This window comes from Balearica regulorum, chromosome 2 (genome assembly GCF_011004875.1).
Source record: "Balearica regulorum gibbericeps isolate bBalReg1 chromosome 2, bBalReg1.pri, whole genome shotgun sequence".
In the NCBI taxonomy this organism is placed as follows: domain Eukaryota; kingdom Metazoa; phylum Chordata; class Aves; order Gruiformes; family Gruidae; genus Balearica; species Balearica regulorum.
The window spans coordinates 164,733,692-164,756,622 of NC_046185.1; the positions used below are offsets into that span (position 1 = coordinate 164,733,692).

The 22,931-nt window shown below is 40.5% G+C and overlaps 1 protein-coding gene across 3 annotated transcripts; it reads right to left on the minus strand.

Annotated features, from left to right (window-relative positions):
• Window positions 1-629: 629 nt before the first annotated feature.
• SEC22C (SEC22 homolog C, vesicle trafficking protein) lies at window positions 630-22,549 on the minus strand. 3 transcript variants are annotated; one of them, XM_075746814.1, is made up of 8 exons: window positions 22,501-22,549; window positions 16,575-16,643; window positions 15,816-16,025; window positions 13,514-13,677; window positions 11,475-11,657; window positions 6,377-6,495; window positions 5,713-5,778; window positions 630-3,983 (listed from the first exon to the last, which is right to left on the minus strand). In XM_075746814.1, exons 3-8 carry the CDS (start codon window positions 15,995-15,997, stop codon window positions 3,783-3,785), a joined length of 915 nt encoding a protein of 304 aa, XP_075602929.1. In that variant the 5' UTR covers window positions 15,998-16,025; window positions 16,575-16,643; window positions 22,501-22,549; the 3' UTR covers window positions 630-3,782. The 3 variants fall into 3 exon arrangements, with proteins under 3 accessions (XP_075602929.1, XP_075602928.1, XP_075602932.1); XM_075746813.1 differs by lacking the exon at window positions 22,501-22,549 and adding an exon at window positions 21,843-21,938; XM_075746817.1 differs by lacking the exon at window positions 22,501-22,549 and adding an exon at window positions 17,262-17,481.
• Window positions 22,550-22,931: the final 382 nt, after the last annotated feature.

Consider the following 22,931-nt stretch of genomic DNA (forward strand, 5'->3'; position numbering starts at 1 on the left):
AAAATCTGACAGCAATCTGCAAAATCTCCACTACTCACTGTCAAACAAATGGAAAAGGACCTGCGAGACCATGTTACATCTTACTTCACATACTTCAACACTTCAAAATGCAAGTTTTGCAGGAGAAGCCTCTATAACATGGTCCCTGAAAGTAAAGAGCAAGACTCTTAAAGCTACAAAGATTATATCACAGCCTATCGCAATCTGTTGCTTCAATAAGCAAGTTTCTATATATTTATAAATATATTTATATAGTTCAAGTGATGAATCAGTGACTCTTCAGTGTGCAGATGACTGAATAAAAATTATACCTAATTCCCCCTGAACAAAAAGCCAGTGCGCACCCAGGTAGATTAGGTATCGGACAGATCATTATCTCAGAGAAAGCCACCCTGACTTTAAACATATTTTTTCCTGTAAGAGACCACATACAATCCAGCATGCACTACGACAGCATTTGAAATCACTCTGGTTTTGAAGGTATTTGTTAAAGAGAAGAACTGAGCTTATTTTTAAAACAGTTTTAACATTGCCACATGAAACACAAAGATGCAGAAGAAAATGAGATGGCTAACCTACCTTGTTTCTAATATACTCAGCTATTTCAAAACTATACATGAAGACAATCATTACAAAAAAGCCATTTATTAGATATATGTACATATATACATACACATGCAAAATGATTTTATACACATTTACACAGGTTCAATTATTAATACAGTGCAAAAAATGTCTAAAAAGGTACCAGCCCACCTTCTACAAACTTAACAGGTCTTTGGGGAAAAAAAAAAAATCCCACAGAAAATGATCAGCTTCATAAAGTGACTAAGCACTGCAAATCTTTAAATTAATGAAGTTTATTCTTTGCCAATTTTCTCGTGCTGAGCTGCTGGGTGAGGAAGAGTTTCCAAAAGACTCATCTTGAAAACTGACAGAATTAAGGAGATGCAATTCAAACTACATTAAACAGTTTAAAGTCGAACAAAAAGGGACGGATTCTTGTTTGGGGATTTGATTCAATACACGCATAATCCCGCGTTATGAGTCAGATTTCACGTACTCAAATTGCAAGTCATTCTTTTTTATGAAATCTTAAAGCACCAAGATCAACGTAAACTATTCTATTCCTCTTGCTGTTTCACCAGAAGGAAAAGTTTAACTGTATAACTACCATACAGATGTAGGAGCCATTCTAAATATTAACATTAAAAATAAAAATAGGTGAAACTACAGGTGAAACTACATGTGCTCTGCCTCATCCCTGAATCATAATCCAAACCTACAAAGTGTGCAGATACTAACACACATACATTAATCCATATAGATTCTTTAATATGGTTTACACACGTTACGGGGGGGGAAAAAAAAGGTTGCAAAGGGATTAAGACTAACAGCAAACCAGAGCTTTGCTCATTTCGTAGAAAAGAGCTAGCTGCATCCTCCATCTAATCCACAAAGAAAAAAAAAAAATATTAAACAAAAGCTGAATTTAATCTTTATCCACTGTAGTTATGTTAATTACGCAAGCTATCTAAACACCTTGTCCTACCACTCTTATTGCAGAGCTGTTGCTAAGATCACCTGGCACAGGGATGTATTTGGTTTACCATAAAGCAAACAGTCAGATGCTCGGGAAGCATAAGGAACGTTAGAGGTTAGTCCAATCAGCTCAATACAAGGATGAGGAACAGAAAGCAGATAACGGTTCACTGGCCCCATGCCCCAGATGTAAATGCTCTGCGTGCCTTAAGCTACAGCAGGCAGATAAAGATCTAAGCCTGTGGAGAAACAGGAAAGCTCTTTTGGACTCTTTAGCCTGGTGGAGGCTAAAAGGGCAGGTAGGGGCTGGAAGTTGGGTCATATCACCAAGTACAACTGGAACTGAACAGCATGGACACTTAAAGCTTGTCAATACTAAAACCCCCACACGTGGGGTCGTCCGGGTGTCTTAAGGACAACAGTTGAATGCTGGCTTCATTTCTGCACTTATAGTCTGGCAGAAAACTGGGGTAATGACAGACAAACAATTTTAATCCACTCCCTTATAACAGCAGGGTATTCCCTTATGGCACAGAGGTCTAGCTGTTTTCTTAACTGGCTGGCAGAAATATTCCTCCATCATTCCTACTAAACTATTCCTCACAGCTTAAAGCTTGTTACAGTAAATGGGCTAATATGGGATGAAAAAGAAATACCTACATTTTACTTCTGCAAAAAGCTGTAGCACAAGTCTCTTGACATCCCAGAAACTTCAGGTTGTAATGAGCTGCTTATCGATGCCGTTGCTGCAGTCAGCTGCACCACAGAAGTGATTCCAAGGCACACAGGTTTCTGGTCTGGTAGCCTACTGATACTCTTAAGCCTTTACATCACGAGATTTCAGGAAAATACACTGAGTTGCAAGGAAGTAATTTTGTTAAGCATTTCTGCAAACTCAGGAAGGTAACTCTGCATCATGTTAATCTCTTTGCAACCACCAGAGGCAAAGACTACACAAGAGGAAAATAAATCTTTGGTGAGAGACATTTGGTGGAAGAAATGAGGTGACCAGGAAGGAGTTTCTTCAGAAAAAAAATAAGGAAAATCTAGGACCACACTTCCACAATAACACACCTACAGTTCTCTACATCTTCCTAGTTTGAGTCTCCACAATTGTTCAAGGACAGCTGCATCAAAATGCTATGCATTTTTTTAAACAGCCTAAGTTATTCATATATGTTCTAAAATGCCCATACGCACCTCGATACATTACATACAAGAATACCCAGTGCAGCAGAGGTTAAGAATTTCAGCTCTTAAGTACTATATTCAAAAGTGCACACTCATAAATTCATCTTAGTGTAAGAACTCAACACCATTAACTAAAGGTGTTTCATATAATAAAGAGAACCTGCTCTTGCTTTCCATTACTGGAAATGGCTTTCTACTCACCAGCGACACATTTTAAAAAAAGGTGAAGGAGTCAGTGGCCTGTCATAAGCAGGCTTGGAAAATTTATTATCAGTACAGACCAAGCAAACGTGGAATTACCCTTATACTAAGAGTGACCTTAACCAAGGAAATAAAGGCCACTTGAGCTGAAAGATCACTTGGTTTATTTTATGCTGCCCCAAGCATATTTGCAATTAACCAATGAGCACATACTTAACTACGACGTGCTGTTTAGCCAGGAGATATTTATAGCCTTTATGGTTTTTAAGAGCCACAGCCTTTCCCTTTCCTTCAAAACCTAGAAGAATTACCCTGAAGCTCATCCTAACAATTTTTTCCCACTGATATTGAACTCATCTAATTATGGCAAACAACTCCTTTACTGACATTTACCAAGCATCTTAATGCTTAACAAATTCTATAGACAAAAATGTTACCCACCACTTTATCTTCATTTTACTACACCATTTTAATATTTTCAGAAGCATTGGCAGGGCAAGACACTGACCTGCCAAACTGTTACAAAGCCAGTAAGACAAATGGCAAAATGCTATCTAGATGGTATTAGTCAAGGAGTAAAAGCCTGTTTACAGTAAGGAGAACCTCCATCTGTTGATGACACCTGACAAAATCTACCATGCACAATCACCACATGCCATGTTAAATACAGCTACGTTCCTTACTGTATGTTTGACACAATTACAGTATCCTACTTTATTTCAAGTTGCTTTGAAATATCTGCCTTGCAATAACCATTGTCACAAATCTTTAAAAATACTCCAAGCTATTTTTGGCCAGTTTAATACAAAAAAAGTGATAAAAATAGAGTAGCAAACCCAAAGTCTTTTTCATACTCCGCAGTCAGGCTGTTTCTCCATAAGTTGCCTTGTCAGTATCTGATAAGAAGAAAGAGATGCCACTCCTATATGAAAGGCTATTTGCCAGAGGTTCCGTAATCCGTACAAGTAAATGTTGCATAAACAAACAGAGAAAAAGAGTACAAACGTCTTCACCTTCCTTGCCGAACTGTAGAAGAGGTACAAGTAACACTACAAAAGGACCAGAGAGACAGTGTTAGCATTAAACTATGTACGTGTAGACAAGAGACATAGCTGGGAATTGCTGGCACATCCGCGTGGATGTGCCTGCCATTGCAGTGATCATGAAGAAGCTCAAAGTTTCCCTTCAACTCCTATGTTGAGAGGCCCTCCAAGAAAAGCCAGAGTCGTGGCCTCAACCTAGACACTGCCAGGCAACCACAGATTTCAAAAGAAGTCTCTCAGCACAACTGGTGTCCCCCCCTCCCGCCTCAGCCTGGATTAAAAGGAGTCCAAAAGCTGAGCCAGCTTTCAAAAAACACCTCTGATTTTTGCCAGACAAAGGCTCAGAAACAGGAAAAGAGCAAACCCAAATCTGCTTCTGCCATATTTGTTCTCGGAACAAGTAAAGGACTTCACTCTCTAGACCTGACTTGGCAGAAAGACCATAATTTCTGCTAACAGGTTTCGCTGGGGTTTGGGGCTCTTTTTCTTTTTAAATTCAAGAACAGGTGGAACCCATTTTCTAAGCATGTGTGAAGAGCAACAACCCTTACAGGAGAAAACTAAAAACTCACAAAGTGCTGGCAGAAGAGTTACTTTTTCAACTCAGGCAGTAACAGATCACGCTTTCTCACTTAAGGTCACAGTTTCCAACTGTGCTGATGACACAAGAAGAGATCAGCCTTTAGAAAGCACTTCACATTTGAGCTCAATTTATGCACAAGTATTTTGTGAAGATGACTGCTATAGATCAAAAGGATAAGAGAGAGCTCTTCTTTATTTAGCTTCTCTAGCTTCAGGTACTAACTGGAAAAAAGTAGGATAGAGCCTTTCTTTGTGAAGACAGGCTTGAAATATTTAGATCCAAATTAATATCTCCATTGTAAAGCTCTGCTGTGAGCAGAGGTGTAAGAAGGCTGAAAGACACTAAATTGTATCTATTATAATACAATAAATAGCCTCTCTGCAAGTTTTAAATAGTGGTCCCCAAACCATTAGCCAAACGCAGCAGTACTAAGCAATGAATATACTGTCGGCATTATGTTATTCCTTCTGTCAACTAGTAACCCAACTACAGCAGCTTCCTGCGATAATGGGCTAACAATTGAAGAATTTGCAAACTACATACTGTCCTCAAGTTAAAGGTTGTGGACTACTGTTTTAGGCATTTAAGGAACCTTGCAGGAAGAACCCATTTGGAGCATATAATATTTTCCTCATTCAAACTCTTCTGTATAAGGAGGTCAGAGAAAATAATCTATGGGGGGGGGAAAAAAAAAAAACCCTAAGGAAGTCAACAACCAAATTTGTCTCAAGAATTAAAAGTAATTTTAACGTAAATTAGAACGTTTTCAATAATGTTGCTATCCTATATTTGCTTAGTCTTTCAAGGCGGCTATGCTACAAAAGTCCATCACTAAGTCTGCCACTGTCAGAAAGACATCGTGTCTATCCCTTTGGGAAACAAGCCATCTTTGGGCTAGCACTTATTTATCACACTCAGCCCCATTTGGCATGTCAAAACATGAAAGCGCTGAAAAAGCTTGCAACTGCAGTCTGCCAAGGGTCAAATTGTGCCTTGAACTGTATTTGTGCCACTTCACTGGAATGGCTCAGTGGAATCACCTAGGTAGGATACTAAAAACCAAACTGTTCCTCTGCTTAGCTGAAAATTATTTTTATACTATAATATACAAGATCAAATAATCAGAAAGCATTTTATTTACAGTTAACATACCTGAAAAACACAGGCTAGAAAAGGTAGGAAAAAAGCTATCACATTTCCAATTCCTTCATGGTCCTCCTGTTTGGATTAAAAGTGACAAACAACTATGTCAGCTACAGTTTTTAGCAAGTACTGCTTGATATTTTGGAACATTCTATTTCATCAAGTACCTCTCATCCTAGTTTATGCTGATTGACTGTAACAGTGTTAAACAGCAAGATCAGTATCATTGAACAAGATACCGAGAACTGAGGCTTATGTGACAATTCCTGCTAAATAAAACTGTGCCACCATGCAATCAGGACACTTTTTTTTTTTCCCCCTCTTTAAAAGCTGTTTGCAGTTTCACAGTTGTTTAAAAAATTTACACAAAAGCATCTAGAACAACATACAAAAATTGGGGCAGGGGGGAATCCAGCCAGCCTGCAAGACTAAAATACTTCTCCAAAGCTTAATCTGCCTAAAAAAAGAATAAAATGCAATGTGCTGTGATACATAACAAAACACATGAGGTCTAGCAGATGAGCAACCAATTGTACATTCCCTGGATAAACAAAGCACTTCTTGGAGAAAGATGTATGCTCTACTAAGAAGCAGAACAGCCACCCTTAATCTGGTTACCCAAATAACTCTCTCCCTTTAACCCATTTACAGGTTTCAATTCAATCAGAGTTACCTGAAATGAATACTCTGCTAGGTGAACTCCTCGAATGAGATTCAAAGCTCCACACATGATGTTCAGAACAAGCGACAGAATCCCCAGGGGAGTCACACGCTGCATTCTGTAAGTGGGGACTTAAAAAAAAAAAAAAAAAAAAAGACATTAGTGAAAATTAGCACTATTCCTTCTATTCCTTTGAATCTTTTAACTTCGAATGACTCAAATCAGCTTATGCAGGTTTTAAACATTTTCAAACCCTTTCATGCTTGCTCCAGAGAAGACCAATTATGAATAGAAACACCTTTTTTTTGTTGCATTACACTGTTCAGTTCTTCAGACATCTAGAAATCAGCAAGAGCTCTGGAGTATTTTTTAAACAGATTATGCAATAGAATTTGTTCTTCCGTTATTTGGCATTAATGTCCTCTTTTACAGTGCACATAGATATTTTTCGACTGTTTATTTCAGCAGATTAGCATACTTAACACTCTTCGTAGGTCAGTAGAAAAGCTAGGGGTTTTAGGCACCCAAAGGTATCAGAAAGAGCTTAAATTTCTGACACCCATAAAAGCAAGAGAGCAATTCACCTCCTCCTGGTAATTACTTATTTCTTTCCACTGACAGTTTGAGGGTTCAGTCTGCTCTACAGCAATTTAGTTTCACCTGCATAGTTTCCATACAGCCTTTGGTGCCCTAATCAAGCAGTTGCCAGAACACAACTGCAGGAGCCAAGGACTTCGATCTGCTGCTGCTAGAACAGTAGTAGAGTTGTCAAAATGATACCACCCAGTCGGAGAGGAGAAATGTCTGTCACAGAACTGCTGCTCTTACCTCTGGGCACTTCAGACTGACAAAATATCGTCAAAACTAGGGCCTAGGAATTAAACAGGATGCTATCATTTTTGGCCTTTGAATCCCATTTTACAGTGCATTACAGTGACCTTTCTCCCAACGTGCCCACGTTTCACAGGTAGTGAATTACCTGTCTCTCTCCTTTCCCACCTTCTAACACCTACACACCCAAATACCATTTCTTCAGGATGCTCTAACTGATACATACCTAATTAAGGCCAGAGCAATTATTATCTGTGTATTTAACTTTGGAATCCACTACTTCAAATTCAGGGGTTTGGCTGTCCAAAAGCTCATCTACTATTTCCCTAGCTGTACTAGCCAGCTCAACAACAGACACCACACCTAGATACTCGCCTACATTTCTTGCCATACCCTCCCTGCCCTTGTATCACCACAAGTAGAACACTGTCAGCACAACAAGAAGAAGGGTAATTTGCACCTCAGATACCAAAACCCAGATCTTCTCCCGCACCAGCACACATTAGACACAGGAGAGAATGAATAAGCCCTCAAGAAGTCTCCTCAGCTCTCAGGATCTTCTGCCTCCTGTCCAGATGTAGCCAGCTCCTGACTACTGTAGATAAACTAATCAATAGAGCAGAGATCATCTCTGGCTTCGTATCAGTGACAGACAAAACACTGCAACAGCTTAAATATTGTAGTACTGCATGGTTTAAGATAGGAAAACACTTGTGTCTGCACCTTCAAGAGAGATTTTGATAGACAGATGTAAAAAAGTTTGGTGCCAAATTAATATAGGGGTATAAAGTATCTTTTATAAGTGTCTATGTAATTAATTTGTCTGGCATGCACTCATACCTCCATAATTTCATCTCCAAAGCAGCTGCAAAAGAAACTGTATTAATTCCACTTGATATATGTCACATTATGTAGTATTACTGTACATTACTGTCATGCACATGCTCATGTAAATAAATGGTGCAAGTAACCCTATCATTCAAAGGCAATTTTGCTTTTTTTGCTAGGCAGTGAAATTCAAAGTCCAAACAGTGCACTGAACACAAGTTGTACCAGCCTGTTTGTCCATTCAGTGACCTGAGTATTCACTCTCCTATTATTTTTGATGAATTAAATAGTTGCAGCTATGTATCTCTCTTTCACAGAAATTTCCTAATAAAGACTACTGTTTCTTCTTCCTCAGTTTCTAAGGTTTACTTCAGAGGCAGACAGTGTCTCTCAAAGAAAAATTATCAAGCACAAGTGTCATTCATTGTACAGGATCTTGCAAACTATACATGTCGAGTTTCCGATCCCCAGGGAAGAACAAGACAAGTCTCAATACCCTGCTTCTGCAGGCTGAAGACTACAGCATGGATTATTATGTAAAAATTACATTTTTTAAATTACTCTTTTTAAATAAAAAGAATTGCTGTCACAGATGTAGGGGAGATGACAATATCCAGTTGCTCAGGGTTCAGAGTCTCTGAAAACCAATCTTTAAATTGTTTGCTGCGGAGCTTTATTTCTGCTATCTCATTCTGAGGTTTAATTCACAAACTGAAATTGCACAGAACAAGTGAGATGGCTACTGCTAGGGAAAAATTATTACACTTCCTTGTGTGAATTCAATCATATTTTTATAAACAGAATTTCATACTAGAATTTCTTATTACATTAAATAAGGGAACAAGAGAGTACAAGCACTCTTATTCCAAGACAGAACATTTTTGCACAAACACAAACGCTAACAGGGATTCAAATTGATTTGATTCTTCAAGCAGAAAAGTTGTGCACTTCAGACTACGAGAACCATACGGCAGATGTTCTGGGGACGGCAGATTATCTAGCACCCAGGAAAAAATACATCTGCAGGTTTGAACACGTACAGAACAATTCTGTGAAAACACCCTCACACAATGAAGAAATTGAAACTTCTGCCTATAAAAGATTTTCTGAGCAGAGGCCTCTGGCTATTTAACTGGAGACTGACATTGATGTCTGTACCACGCTCCGTTCTGTCTCTTCAAGGCATAGCACAACAAGGGTTTGACAATGAGTCACATACTCAAAGCTCCAGATAAAGACAGCACCAGGAGTGAAAAATGAAATCAGACTCAAATATTTTAAAATAAAATACAAGCTCACAAAAGACAGATGTGAGATATCTTCAAAAAACACCTTTAAAAGGACTCTGTGAAGGACTCCCTGTGTGCCTACAAAAGACTAAGAACATTCATCAAGGGGAGCACAATGCTGCATAATTTAACAGCATGCTTACTAGACGAATAGCACAAGTTGTTCTTCTACTTCATAGAGCCAGTTCTGATGTGAAAACTCCCTCTTCACAGAAAGCTACTTACACCTCACATTTCTTCCGTATACACACCCCGCTGTCCTCTGGAGCTTTATCAGCTGTGCCCGTATCAAGACACAAGGTGAGGCTTTTGCAACAAAAGTTGAGGTTGTGTAGATGTTCATCAAGGATACAATGCTAGTGTCTTTCTAGCAAGAATTGGGCTGGGTTTAGTTAACAAAGGAAGAAACAAAACAGAAGAATGAAAAAAAAAAAAAGAAAAAAAAAGGCTCTTGTTCCCATATATACTAACAAGGACAAAACCGCCCTGACTTTTCAAACATTTCACACTAAAATGCTAAAATGAAGAGCCAGGAGATGTGATCACACAGCTCAAAAGAAGACAGTAACCAGCTACAACCATGTAAGGAGATCAATGCTTTGATAAATCCAGTGATTGAGCTCTCTTCACTATAGAATGCAGACACAATTAAATTCTGCTCTCCTGCAACCATAACACTTCAAGGTATGCTCAAGAAGTCTTCTCTATAGCAGGGCCATAATATCAGTAACATTAATATGGGAACAAATACTATCCACACAGCTAAATTTAGAGCAGCAAAGTGGGATTCAGCTGTAGGTAATGATGAGAGGAGAGAGACAGAAGCCAGAAAAGCTGACTCCAGCTGAAGGAAACAGATGATCATAAACATGATCCTTAAAATAAAGGCAGAACAATCTGTAAGAGTATTTGGGTTAGACCAGAGAGAACAGCCAGAAATACAGAGCCAGATGGAAAGTAAAAGAAAGCAATTAAGAAAATGAGAGAACTGAAAATGTATTTTTGATCTGTGGACACAGACTAGCTTGCAAATGTTTACTGGCGCTGAAACTGTTCGCACTAGTGCAAAGAATTTCTAAGCCCTGTCACATCATGAAAATATTTAACCTTCAAGCACGGTTCTGAGGAGCACTCACAAATCTGACTGGCAAATAAAACGTTTTCAATTCTATTTTTTCTTCCTCCTGGCCACTGCCCCTCTATATTTTAACTTCAAATACCTATGTCAAATCAGATTAAAGCTCATCCATCAGAAAAAACAAGACTGAGCAACTGGAACTTAATTTTATTAGTGTTTCATCAGTCAAGAACAACAACAACAAAAAAAAAAACCAACAAAAAAAAGAGGAAGTACAAGCTCATGGCACTCCAGCTGCATTTAAACCACCATGCTAATGGGATTAAACGCATTTCATTTCATAGAGAAAGCAGGGAGGACTTTGTGCAACTGAAACATGAATAAGAACATACCAATTTTAAAATAAATAAGTAGAGGTTAGTACTTCTAAAAGGAGGTAAAATGTCAGTATTTGTTAGAAAAAGGTCCCTTGTCAAGCCTCTATGCGCTGTTTATACAGATATACATACCCTCTTTCAGAATTTTAGTTCAATGCATTATATTTTAAAGAATAAGGTAAAAGGAGAAAACAAAGAGGGGAGAATACCCAAGACAGACAGTCTGGGAATGAGAGTTTTACCCTGAGCTCATATTCTTCTTTTCTTTCATTAAGGCTGAAGCAACTCATTCAGACTGTAATTATGTATCTTCTATTAGAGTTTGCAACAAGCAATGAATTAGTGGAGCTTCTTTTGTCACAGAAAATTTAACAAACAACTACTTTAAAGTGGTAGAATTTAACATGGAAATAGCTAGGTCCAGTTACAACCAATTGTCCATATAGAGAAGCTGATATAAAGCTGGGGAAAAAAAAAAAAAAAGACACTACCATGAGTCCTTATAGGCTCTGATGCATACCTGCTATAATCTAAAGGCCATATGTTGTTTACTATCATAGAAAGGCAGTCTTTTTTTTCTCGGGTTTCATACACATAACATAGATATTTCTCAGTACCAATGGAACCGCTACTGTTACATGCTTTTCTGTCATTTGCAAAGTTAGGTTCAGGAAGTCTACTGTCACCTGTGCGTAGTAGTAACTTACCAACCTCCACATGAACACCCGCATGCCCACCGTTAGTCATCCCATTCATCAGCTCTGTATCCTCTAGTTTCAGCTGAACCGGGGGCTGGAACTTCAGCTCCTCCTCAATCTTCTCCCAGTTGGCCTTCATTTGAGAGCCACTCATGCAGTTAAAATGGTATTTCACTTTCTGAATAATGTTATCTGAAACAATATAAAGCATGCTTCAATTAGCTCTGCAAAAGTTAAGTGATTTAGGTAGTTATTCATCAAATCATTCCACTGCTGGTTAGGGAACAAAAATACCTCTCCTAGGTATTTTATATCGCACTCACTCCCTTCTGGATACTTTAAAACTCAACATCCTGCCTGCCAGTGGACTGAAAACAAGCTTTCATAGTCCAGGGTAGATGTTAACACATATCTTAAACTACTCATGAACTACCACAACAAGCAATTCCCCACTGTGTTTTAACAGTGTCAAGGATTAGTTTTTTTCCCAGCACAGACATAAATCAATTCAACTTATATCTGAGTCATGAAGAACTCAGACTGGCAGAGGCACTTCCACAGTGATTCCATCAATGTCCAAGCCATGGATCTACGTACAGATCACCCTGCTTCATCTCTCACGCTTTAAATTTAATACCATTCGCAAGCAAATCCCTTTCCACAGGTGTGCCTGCTGGTTTGACAGGAGTTGCACTAAGACTAAGTGGAGAATTTGTCTGAGTACGGATTGTTCACAAGTCCAGAGCTGAAGTACCTCACTGTGCATACTGCTACTTTCTATTTAATTGAGTAGATATTGGCAAATCCAAGCTATTTCAAATGCTTAGGGAAATAAAATGCAGAAACATTTATTTTGCTAAGACCTATATGTGAAATCCATATCCTTAAGATAGTTTTACACTAGAAGACTTGCACAGGTTGACCACAGCTACTACTGGATATGATACATATGTAATAGCTTAACCATGAGTTTTGAGACCACACTGCAGGACTTTTATGTTGTGCTAGAATACACAGTGCCATACGTATTCCTTAGTGAAAAATCCTGTATTTTACCTTAAGTCAGCCTGCTATAATGATCTGTAACTACCAGGCAAAAGGCTAAGATCATAGGGAATCAAGTGCATCTTAGATCCAAACACAGGAAAGAAGACAAAACTAATAAATAAAAATTACACAGCAACATTACGTAGACTCAGTAATAAAATACAGTATAATAGTATAAATGAAAAAAAAAATTGCATTTTTTCTTTAAAAAGAGCCTCATGCAATTAAAAGAGGCTAGAAATTCCCCAGTTGCTACTCAAGTTAAAAAAAGGAGTAATTTGGATCTCAGTATAAAATTACATCATGCCTGGAATGTGCCCTGCAGGGAATCCACCCAAAATACAAGATGGCTGTATAATATACGTTCCCTGTGGATTTCTCAATCTTTTAAGCATGAGCTTAACACTATTACCAAAATTAGGATAGAAGCATGCTAACCCACTGTAATATCTTATCTTTTCCCAAAAAAGAGAGTTTCTCACTGCAAGCGAATTGGGAACCATGTTTTTCAAAGGTGCAAGGTTCAGTAGAGCAGCTGCTACATGGCAAAAAACCCAAAACACATTTATAACAGGTTAAAAAAGAAACACTAGGCATGATTATGAAGTATTATGTGAATCTAAGTCATGCCAGAAGTAAAGCTGCCCATAATAATCTATTCTGTCTCTCTCTCTTCCTGTACCCATCTGTCTCCACTTGTCAGATTTTTCTAATTAAGTTAGAAAGTGTTTCAGATGTGGATTTCTTTTTCTTCTGTGCTTGTTTATTAATCACCACAGCATTTTATTCATCTATTACAGGGGCTCTCAGGAACCGCAAAACCAACAATCTAATAGTTTAAGGCAGTTACAAGATCTCCTCCTCCTCCTCCTACACATGCATGCAAAGGCACACACACAGAAGATTCATTTTTATGATCAGGCTTTGGCGAGGAGACATTGTTGAACATCATAAAAGTAGCAGACACAGAATTCTTCCGATTAGAAAATAAAGTTACAAACCAAATTCAAGAAAAGCATATGGTCTGGAAGCTAAACTGATGCTTGTTGTATCGTAGGAAGCAGCAAATTCCCACTGAAGCTCTTCCAGGAAGCAAAACGCCATAATGGTTGAGTAATTGCTGGAACAGATTGCCATGCAGGCAATATCCCCAGAAGAAAGGAAACTGAAATAGAAAAAAAAAAAGTAACATCAACATAAAAAGGTAAAAGAGTCATGCTGAACATGAGAATTAAACTGTGCTTTCTGTCAAAACAAGATGTACAGACTGCGTTGAAAAAGCAGACTGCAAAAAGTATATTTGCACTGCCGTAGTCCAACAGCCCCTGTAGATGTAACACTTATTCTCAACTCGTTCAGTATGCTTTAGCATGCTAAAGATCACAATACAGATTTTATTAAATTGCTACATCAGTAAAAATTGAGGACATTATTTTCCCAAGCTGACTTTAAATCATGTTAGCAAGAAAAGAGATGGCCAGAAACCATCACAGGCAAGAAGGTTTTGAAAGAAAACACAGTGGCTTTCCAGAAACAAAAGTAAAAACAAGCAAGCTTGTTCACAGGAAGCAAGCAGATGTATTCCTTGCTCCCCTTGAATATGACAACTTCATACTAACGGCAAGAGATATTTGTTAACTTGCACAAACCAAGATATTCAAACACAGTTACTGTTAAGTCATTTGTAAGAAATAAAGATGAGTTTGTATCAGAAGCAGCACAATACTCTACTCCAAAAGGGGTCCTTCTAACACTGAAGCTGTATTTATGCACGAGTTTCCACTTACAGATGGCCCAAAACCTTCTAGGAAACTTAACAGGGGATTCATCTGACCAAAATGTAGGCCTGTACTTAAGGATGAGAGAAATCACTCTCGTCAAGGCTTCGTTAAGTAAGACGGGAGTTCAGGGCACCTAGTTCAGATGTCAGAACTCATAATGTAGATAGCTAAACTTCTCAATCCCCACCATAATTACAGATTTGTAACTATCTCTGAAAGAAGACTGAGGAAATCTTCCTTTACAGTTTAGCCATTTGATAGCAATAATTCAGTATAGAAACAAAGCTTTGAAGCTGAACAATTACTCTCTATTTTCTCTCTTTTCTACTATTTATGTAATTCACCCCTCTCTCAGAGAAATACTTGTGGTTTCTATTTTCTCACATTTGTATTTATTCATTATTCTATGTACTTGGGATTTATGGTTTTGATTAGCTCTGGGACAGCCTAGTTACACTGGGTAGGTTCCCTAAATTCCTTTTGTCCCCAGCTCACAGCTGAGGATCAACACCATGCCTGTGTAAAACTACCTTTTTCAAGCTGTCAGTCATTTATAGCCTTTTCGCCACGTATCAGTTTGCACTCTTCTCATTTCAGGGCCAGATGTACAGTTACTTTTATAGAGACTACAGAAGATTAAAAGCAGTAGAACATGTTAGCATTAAAGGGCACAAGATCGCTTTGAGGGAAAAGGAATTAAAATGCTAATCTCTGCTTTTCCAATTGATTCAGTGTAAGTTCACGTGTCTTCTTTCTCCCATCACTACCCCAGAAAAGGATACTTAGTTTTAGCTCAGGGTCACTTGAAATTTTTCTTACCGTTTGCCAAGCAGAAATGCGACCACAAGCTAAAACTCAATTTCAGAGCTAAACTAAAATCAATAGTAAATGAAAATTCTCAGCTCTGAATGAAACCTTAATTTCCCAAAAATAAAGACAAGCAGATCCTTCTCCAATAAATAAAAGTGAAGATTTATAATTTCTCCATGCTGGCTATTGTCAGTGTGCTCCAGGTCTCCACAAGACACACCCATCAGCCAGAGCTTTAGAGGCTTGAACCCTGCAGGCACTCAGAAAATGGAGTGGCAGTACATAGGAGGGAGTCAGGGCAGCTCTGTGCAAACCAGAATCAAGACTGTAGTCACTGAAGAAAAAGGTTTGGGCTTTAGACTAAACTAAGTAATTCCCAGGCACTAGAAGGTATTTGTACAAGTCCAAGATACTCCGATTGCTAATAGTAACAAGTACTGCCCAGCGAGCAGAAAGTATTTGCTACAAAAAATGAGAACTGAAATAAGCAATTCTTAACATATGCTTACTAAACTGAGTAGGAGCTGTGTGGCTGTGGTGCTGAGAAATAAGGTATCAAAATACTGCTTGGAGGTTACAATCTAGACATGCATGGTGGAATTTCAGATTGGAGTTAGGCACTATAGAATATACCTAAAGTTCAACTAATCCCCAGGACAACCATTTCAAAAATTAAAGTCAAAAAACTAAACAAACAAAAGCAGGGACTTACTGTATGCTAAGGTCACGTCCTTTTGCCGTGCCTCGACTTGGGTACTGTGCCAGAATTGAGGATAATGCCTTTAATCTCTTTCTGCATTCCAGAAAGCCCTGGTTGAAATGAAAATCTGTGGAGGCTGAGAGGGGAAGTCCGTCCCTCACCCGCACCACACAGGCAAAGAAGATCATGGACATTCTCCACTGGAGTACTCATGAGGACAACCTGAAAATGAAATCTTCAATTAGGGTAATGGATGTGATATTAGTTACTTACAATCCAATACACTTGCCAGAAATAATTCAGGGTAAGAGCTTATTCGCCACTGCTACTGAACAGTACCTCTTGTAACACCACTGCTGTTCAAAGACACAACTGTTCTCACAGCTATGTCCATTTTTTGACTCTCAGACAAAAAGGTGAGGCAGGGGATTTGACAGGACAATTATCTACCTGAAATTTATCACTATTTTCCATCCTTCTGCTTTACCTCACACATCAGAAATGCTGAGTAAAGTTTTTCAAGGTATTTATGGAAACTGGCTAACTCCCACTGACATGCTGCATCCTCACTAGCATTGCAAATAGTTGCACTAGCGTTGTCTGATTTTCTAGTATAATACACAAATACAGAAATAAATTTTAGGCTACAGCCTGTCAGGCTCTTTTTATAGAATCAACTAGGACTAAATACAGAATAAAAGTTGCCCTCTCTTGACTTGTTACTCTTTGACAGGTCACAATCTCCCATGAAAAGTTATTATTGGCATTTACCTGGTATATTCAGAACACACAAGAGATCTGTCCTTCAGACATACCATGAGTATCCAGCTCACATAATCTCTGAAAGATAACCATAATAAACATTTCAGAAAACGAACTAATGACCAGTATGTATATACATATTTACAATGTAAAGTCTCCTGTGCAGTGGGTAAACATAATCTAGAGAGTATTTTGCCTAAAGGAAAACAAACAACTCATTTTTTTACCCAATATACCAATTCCTAGATGCATTCAAAGACACTATGAAACGATACGCAAAATATTTCTGACAGCCCAATCACTGTTTTTAAGTTATCCTAGCTTCCTTTAAAAAAGCAGCTCTAAATCAGCAGACTTTGGGTGACTATCACAAACATAACAAGAAAAAAAAAAGGCAAAAAGGCATTTTACTCTGCTTCAGGCAAACTGCATAAATGAAGCATTAGGGGAAAAAAATAATTAAAAAAAAAATCACACTGTGAACTCAAACTTTTGATAGAGGGAATGACTGCTTTAAACAGCCCTCTATCAAACAATTCATTACAATGCTCAAAGGTTCTTTGAAACACGTGTCTCACCATCAAATGTCTTCCCTGTCTGAGAAGGTAAGAGAGCAAAGCCTCTTCTAGCTCAGGCATTCATAAACTCTCTTGCCTGTAGAGCTGCTCTAATGTCTTATAAGGGTTGAGTTCTTACCATGAGCAGCACTAAGAGTCTCATTTCTGCTCCACAGGAATCATTTCCACATAATTTGCAGGAACTGTCCCTTTGTCAAAGGTGGCTGCAATGTGCCAGCATGTTAAAGCAACTAACGATTGTCAGAGGAACTGACAGCATAATTGTACACAACTTGTTTCCTTAGAATGGCAAACTAAAACTACAGAGGATTACACACCACTTGAGAAATGTTATTTTGAACTTTTAAAATGGAGATTAAAGAAGAATTAGATGTTAATTTTTTTTCACTACCCCTCTCATAGTTCTTCTCCAGTAGTCATCTGAATTGTGAAATCAAACTAAGCTCACTAACTTCATTTCAGCACGCATCAAAAAGAATTTCAACAATAATCAAGATTATTACATGTCAACCTGAAGCTTCACTTCAATCTTCAATGCGTTGTGCTAGCAGCCACGGAAGAAACAGTGCAGAAAGCTGCTTAAACTTTTAACATAAAAGTGAAATGAAAACAAAAAAGAAAATCACCAACTCAGAAACACTAACTTTAACACCATCAACTTTTAAGTACAGTTGCTCAGAAGAGGACAGTTTTATGGTCAATGGTTGGTAATGCTGATGAAGTATAACTCAAAACATCCCACGTGACAAGCACCGCAGAGGCAATGCACTAAACAGTCTCCTCCACCTTTCAGAAACAGCCAGAAGACGATCAGGAAAAGGGAAAGGCACCAAACTTAGAAACCAAAGCCATTTTCTTAAATGTATCTAGCCTATGAAATTATTCAACTCACCATGGCACTAACAGTTTAAGATTACAATATCTATCTATATTCATCACTAGGGATAACATCATCTATAGTTAACCAACAGCACATATAAAGGTATACAACTTTCCAAAACATAGAAACCATCATGCTTCAGGGCATAAGGCTTTCACTAAGTATCAGCTGCTCATCAGAGGGATTCTCTGTTCTCCTGTGAAAGATCTGGTGTCAGTCACCATCAGGCAGACTTCCAAATTAAATGTCAGATTTCACTGGAGAAGGAATCAATGCTCCTTCCTTGGAGAATACACCTGCTGTAACGTACTATCAGACTATTGCTGCTGTATTCGTCCTAAAGGCTTGATTAATTTTTTTTTTTTAATCTACCTGCCTGTGAATTTTTAGTTTTGCTGCCCAAGGAAATGAGACTTACGCAACCAAGCTGTAAGTGCAAGCAGGACAGATATCTTGCGTGCCTTTTGTTTTTGCGAAAATAGGCAAATGTGAGTAAAAGAAAAGTACATCCCCAACAGAGAGAAAGGCTGATGCAGAGACTCAAATCTTAACAGAGCGTAGGTGAGCACAACCTCAGGGCAAAACAACTGGAAATGTGTTCACTGGTTCTGCTTCCTATAGAGCTCCCATTTACACAGTCTAAAGGAAGGTTTGCATCAGCACACCCCACTCCCCAGAAGAGCAAAGAGGTGTGAGATTTGAGAACGGTACCTGTATATTTTACTTTAACTCCTCAGAAGTCTTTACAGGTTTTTCATAATTCAGGAGTTTATTTCAAATGTAGCACAGGCTTAACTAAAAGAGGTGAGAGCCAACATCACCCCGTAGAAGAGGGCAATGCCTAAAAATAAATTCATGCAACTGGTTCACTTGTCTTCCATGTAACTCTTACCACCAACCACCTATCACTGAAATTCATCTAGCCCTCTCCTTTCCTTTCCCGCATTCCCCCAGCCCACTTACTCTGGCACTGCAGCTCAACGAGGTTTTGGGGCTGTTTTTTTTCCCTTTTTCACAAGCCTCCTGTTACTTGTACATCGGAAGGTGTTCTGTGGCAAATAACAGTTACTATGTCACCTCCCTCGAAAGGTTAATTACTTGCAAGCCAACTTTGCCACGTCACCCGTAAGTGACTGCACACTATCACAACTTACTGGACCGGTCAAGGTGTGCACATAACCAAGGGAATCTACAATCTTACTATTTCAGATCGACCTACCCTTTCCTCCTCCAGTCTCTATTTGCATATGATTAGCAGCCCAAACTATCTGCAATTGACTTTACGTGGCAGGCCTTTGAACTCAGGTCCCGAACTTGGACAATGTACTTGGGTCTTTTGATTAAGCAGATATCAAATCTTGCGGTACTCAGAATTAACAACATCATGTCAGCCCAGCTATTTTACTGGCATAAAGCAGGCAAAACCTTGAGAAATATTTTAAGCAATTGTTTCAAAAGAACAAGTTATAATTTATGACTTAAGTAAACAAAGCCTGTTTCTTCATTATTTGAAGCACCTGTACATCTAACAACACTTCAGAAAAAAAACTGTTTAGTGTAAGACTCACACAAATGGTACACATTTACCAGTCTTATAACAAACAAGACTCTCTAGAGTATTCCTACAGTTGACATCTAAGAAGCTACCTGAAGCGCAGTTCCTCCATCCCTGGCTTCCTAAGTAGCAGCCAATTTTCTCCAGTGAGTATGTAGGGATTATTAAGGCAGCCTTAATCAGACTTCTTACACTTTACTACACTGTTATGCAAGCTCCTTCAAATAAGAAGATTAGACCAATTTCACAGGCGCCACACTTCTGCAAATGCTAGACAAACTCCTACCTTATTGTCTGTACTTGGAAAACAATCTACTCAAAAGGCTATGAAAGCAAATGCAAACCAGTACATAGTTCACGGAGGGAATTATTTTTAAAACATTGTTATTCAAGAAATTATTTTATCTAACCATCAAAAGGAGAAGTTTCCCTCTAAGAATGGCATAACACTAACAGGGAACGTCTTGTTACTAGGACCTCTCTCGAGCATTCGTCGTCTCTCCCCGTTCAGAGTCACAGTTCCCTTCTTTCTAGAGGTGGCACACAGCACAGTTTCAGACCCAACAACATCCAACTATTTTGTCAAGTTCTGATCTTCCTACTGAAGGAAGAGGAGAAAGCTTTTGTGAATGTTACGATGGGCAAGGAGGCTCCTGAATCAGTCTGTGAAGTTTTTTTTGACACATGATAGCTTGATACACGATCAGAACTACTGCACCTAATGGATGTTTCCTCAGGTGGGTGAGCTTCAGAGGGAGCCACAGACAGATACAGGTGGGATGCCAGAATACGAAAGAGATTCAGGTTGACTCGATCAAACACAAAACATTTAACAGAGCTGCAGCTCAAGTGCTGGCTTCAGTCTCAACTAATAAGAAGAGAAAAGGAATTGAGACATGGTTTACGAGGGAAGAGTCACTACTTCTCTGTGGGATCACCAGGTAGATTTTATCTTCTTCTTGCACGTATAAAAAGACAAATTTGAAATGCCATTAAATTTCTCATCTTTTAAGACTGCAGTAACTGTATCCATCTGCTTCTTCCCAATTGCTCTCCCTCGATGCCCACAGCAGCACTGAGCAAGCTACTGATACACAGACCTACAGCACAACAAGAGCCACTCTCCAGATTTAGCAGTGAATAAAAACTATTTGAAAGCATGATGCTATCTCAACTTTTAAAACAGCTTATGTGGATATCAAGAGTCTATAGGCTCCTACAAACCCTACAGGCTTTATTCTTGTTCCCAAAGGGAAGCATGTAGAAAACCCTTACCATCACAAATCTCTTGTCTACAGGTACTCCTGTGAATTACCAAAGATAACGTGTGTTACACAAAACTCAAACCCCAACATTTGGGTCCCCCATCAACTGCAGTGCCTCCATAGACAGTCCTCCCAACTGCTGCCCAAACCACACCGTAACAACTCTGTAAGGCTCTGAAGCTCTCCCCCAACGCTAATCTCTCAGAAACATCAGCCACCTTATCTGCTCCTGAATATGCACCCACCTCCACCACCACGTATCCTGAAGCCTCCTAAGAGCCCACCAGCTCACCTCCATACCTTCACCAGCCCACGTAACTAAGGACCCTTCCCATACCCATGCCGTTCCATTCACATTACACATGCCTAACCCCTATTCACCTCTCTTCTCCCAGACTTTAAGTGTGCCAGAACCCCCAAACGCATCCCTTTCCCACACTCTTCAGTAAACCCAGACACCTTGAAAGCCACCCTCCCTCATCAGGGCACTCTTTCATACTGACAAGTCTCTCCATGCACACCTCCAGCACCCAAACACCCCCAAGTCTCACTCCCACCCCACCGATCCCAAACCATCACATTATCCCAGCTGACCTCATGACATCCCCAGCCCAACCCAAGCCCTCCTCCCCCCCCAACACCCCTCAAACACTCCAAGGAACCCCCACATCCTTCATCCATACAACACCCCCACCTCAACACACACATCACTCCCGCTCACCCCCAACCCATCCCCACATCCCCCAAATCTCCTCATCGGCTCCCCACACTCCCCTCAGGCACCCCAAACCTTACTTCCCTGCCAGAGAACCCCACACTCACACCACCCCTGCTCACCCTAGGCCTCCCGCCCCCCCCCTCAGGGCCCATCCCTCCCTACACACTCCTCAAGCACCACACACACCCCGGAGCGGCTCAGCCCCATCCCCGAGGACCCAGAAAGTGACAGAGAAGGAAGAAGAGAAGGAGAACCGTTGCCGGGCCCCCTCCGCCGCTCACCTTCCCCCACCCCTCGCCGCAGCCCCAGGCCTCTCCCACCGCACGGCAACGGCGGCGGCGGCGGCGGCACCACAACACACCCCGCCCCGCCCCCTTCCGCCCACAGAGACGGCGGGTAGAGTGTCCGCGGCGCAGGGCACGCCGGGACGGGGGAGGCCGGGGGCGCAGGGGACAGCGCCCGTACGGGGCTTCGGGATCCCTACGGGAGCTCCGGCCCCGTTACACACCCCCCGGGCCAGGGGCACGGCACGGCGGTTGGCGGGGCCCCGGGGGATGCCGCAGTCAGGCCCCGCAGGCAGCCGCGGGCCGGGCTTCGGCCTTGGCTGCCGGTGGTGGCTAGAGCCAGGCCGCGGGGCTGTGGTGATTCCCTGCGGGCTCCCTCGGGTCGCGGCCCTCGGCCCCTCCGCAGCCCCCACAGACGCTCATGGCCGGGGCCCGGCGTGGGCCTGAGGAAGAACCCCAGCCGTGTTGGCAGCGGCAGGGCAGCGAGGCCGGGGCACGGGCGGTGGGTGCCGTCCTCTTGGCGGGAGCGCTCGTCCGGCCCGGGCTGGGGGGGGGCCACGGCGGGGCCCCGCGGGGAGGGGGGGAAACGGTGGGATCTTCGTGGTGACACAGTGCACAAGGCTGGGATGCCAAGGCAACCGTGGAGCAGTCTTACCAGGCTCTTGTGGAAGCCATTGGTTGAAATAAAGCTAAGCTGTAGCTCAGTTCTTGGGCTGGTGCTTCCAGAGGAACTCTGTACTGCTGTGCATCCTAAGTGACAGGTGGATTTTTCTTTTTAATTAAGAGCTGCTGCAGAAGATGAACTGGGATTCAAAGTAGATTACCTTCTTCCTTCTGGAGGTGCCAGGCATAGAAAACAATCAGGCAGCTTTGCATCTGGAATGATACCTGTGCCTGCTTGTGGGCGTTGCAGCTGAAACACTCTGCAAAGTGTCTTCTCACAGGATGTTCATCTGGAAAAAGCAGAATAAAGAGTAAAAAAAAAAAAAAAAGTTACTGAACATGGGACCTCTGAATTCACAAATCTTGATGTGTGGACATTATCTGAGTGTAATCAAGTTGTTGCTATTTCTAAGCAATAGCAGC

Bases quoted from the DNA above. Each gene is read 5' to 3' on its own strand.
- SEC22C (XM_075746814.1), bottom strand. From the start codon at position 15,997: ATGTCCATGATCTTCTTTGCCTGTGTGGTGCGGGTGAGGGACGGACTT. The intron at 6,496-11,474 runs GTAAGTTACTAC...TTTTTTTTTAAG, and splicing joins GGGTGTTCATGTGGAGGTTG to TCCCCACTTACAGAATGCAG. The intron at 5,779-6,376 runs GTAACTCTGATT...TAATCCAAACAG, and splicing joins TAGCAGAGTATTCATTTCAG to GAGGACCATGAAGGAATTGG.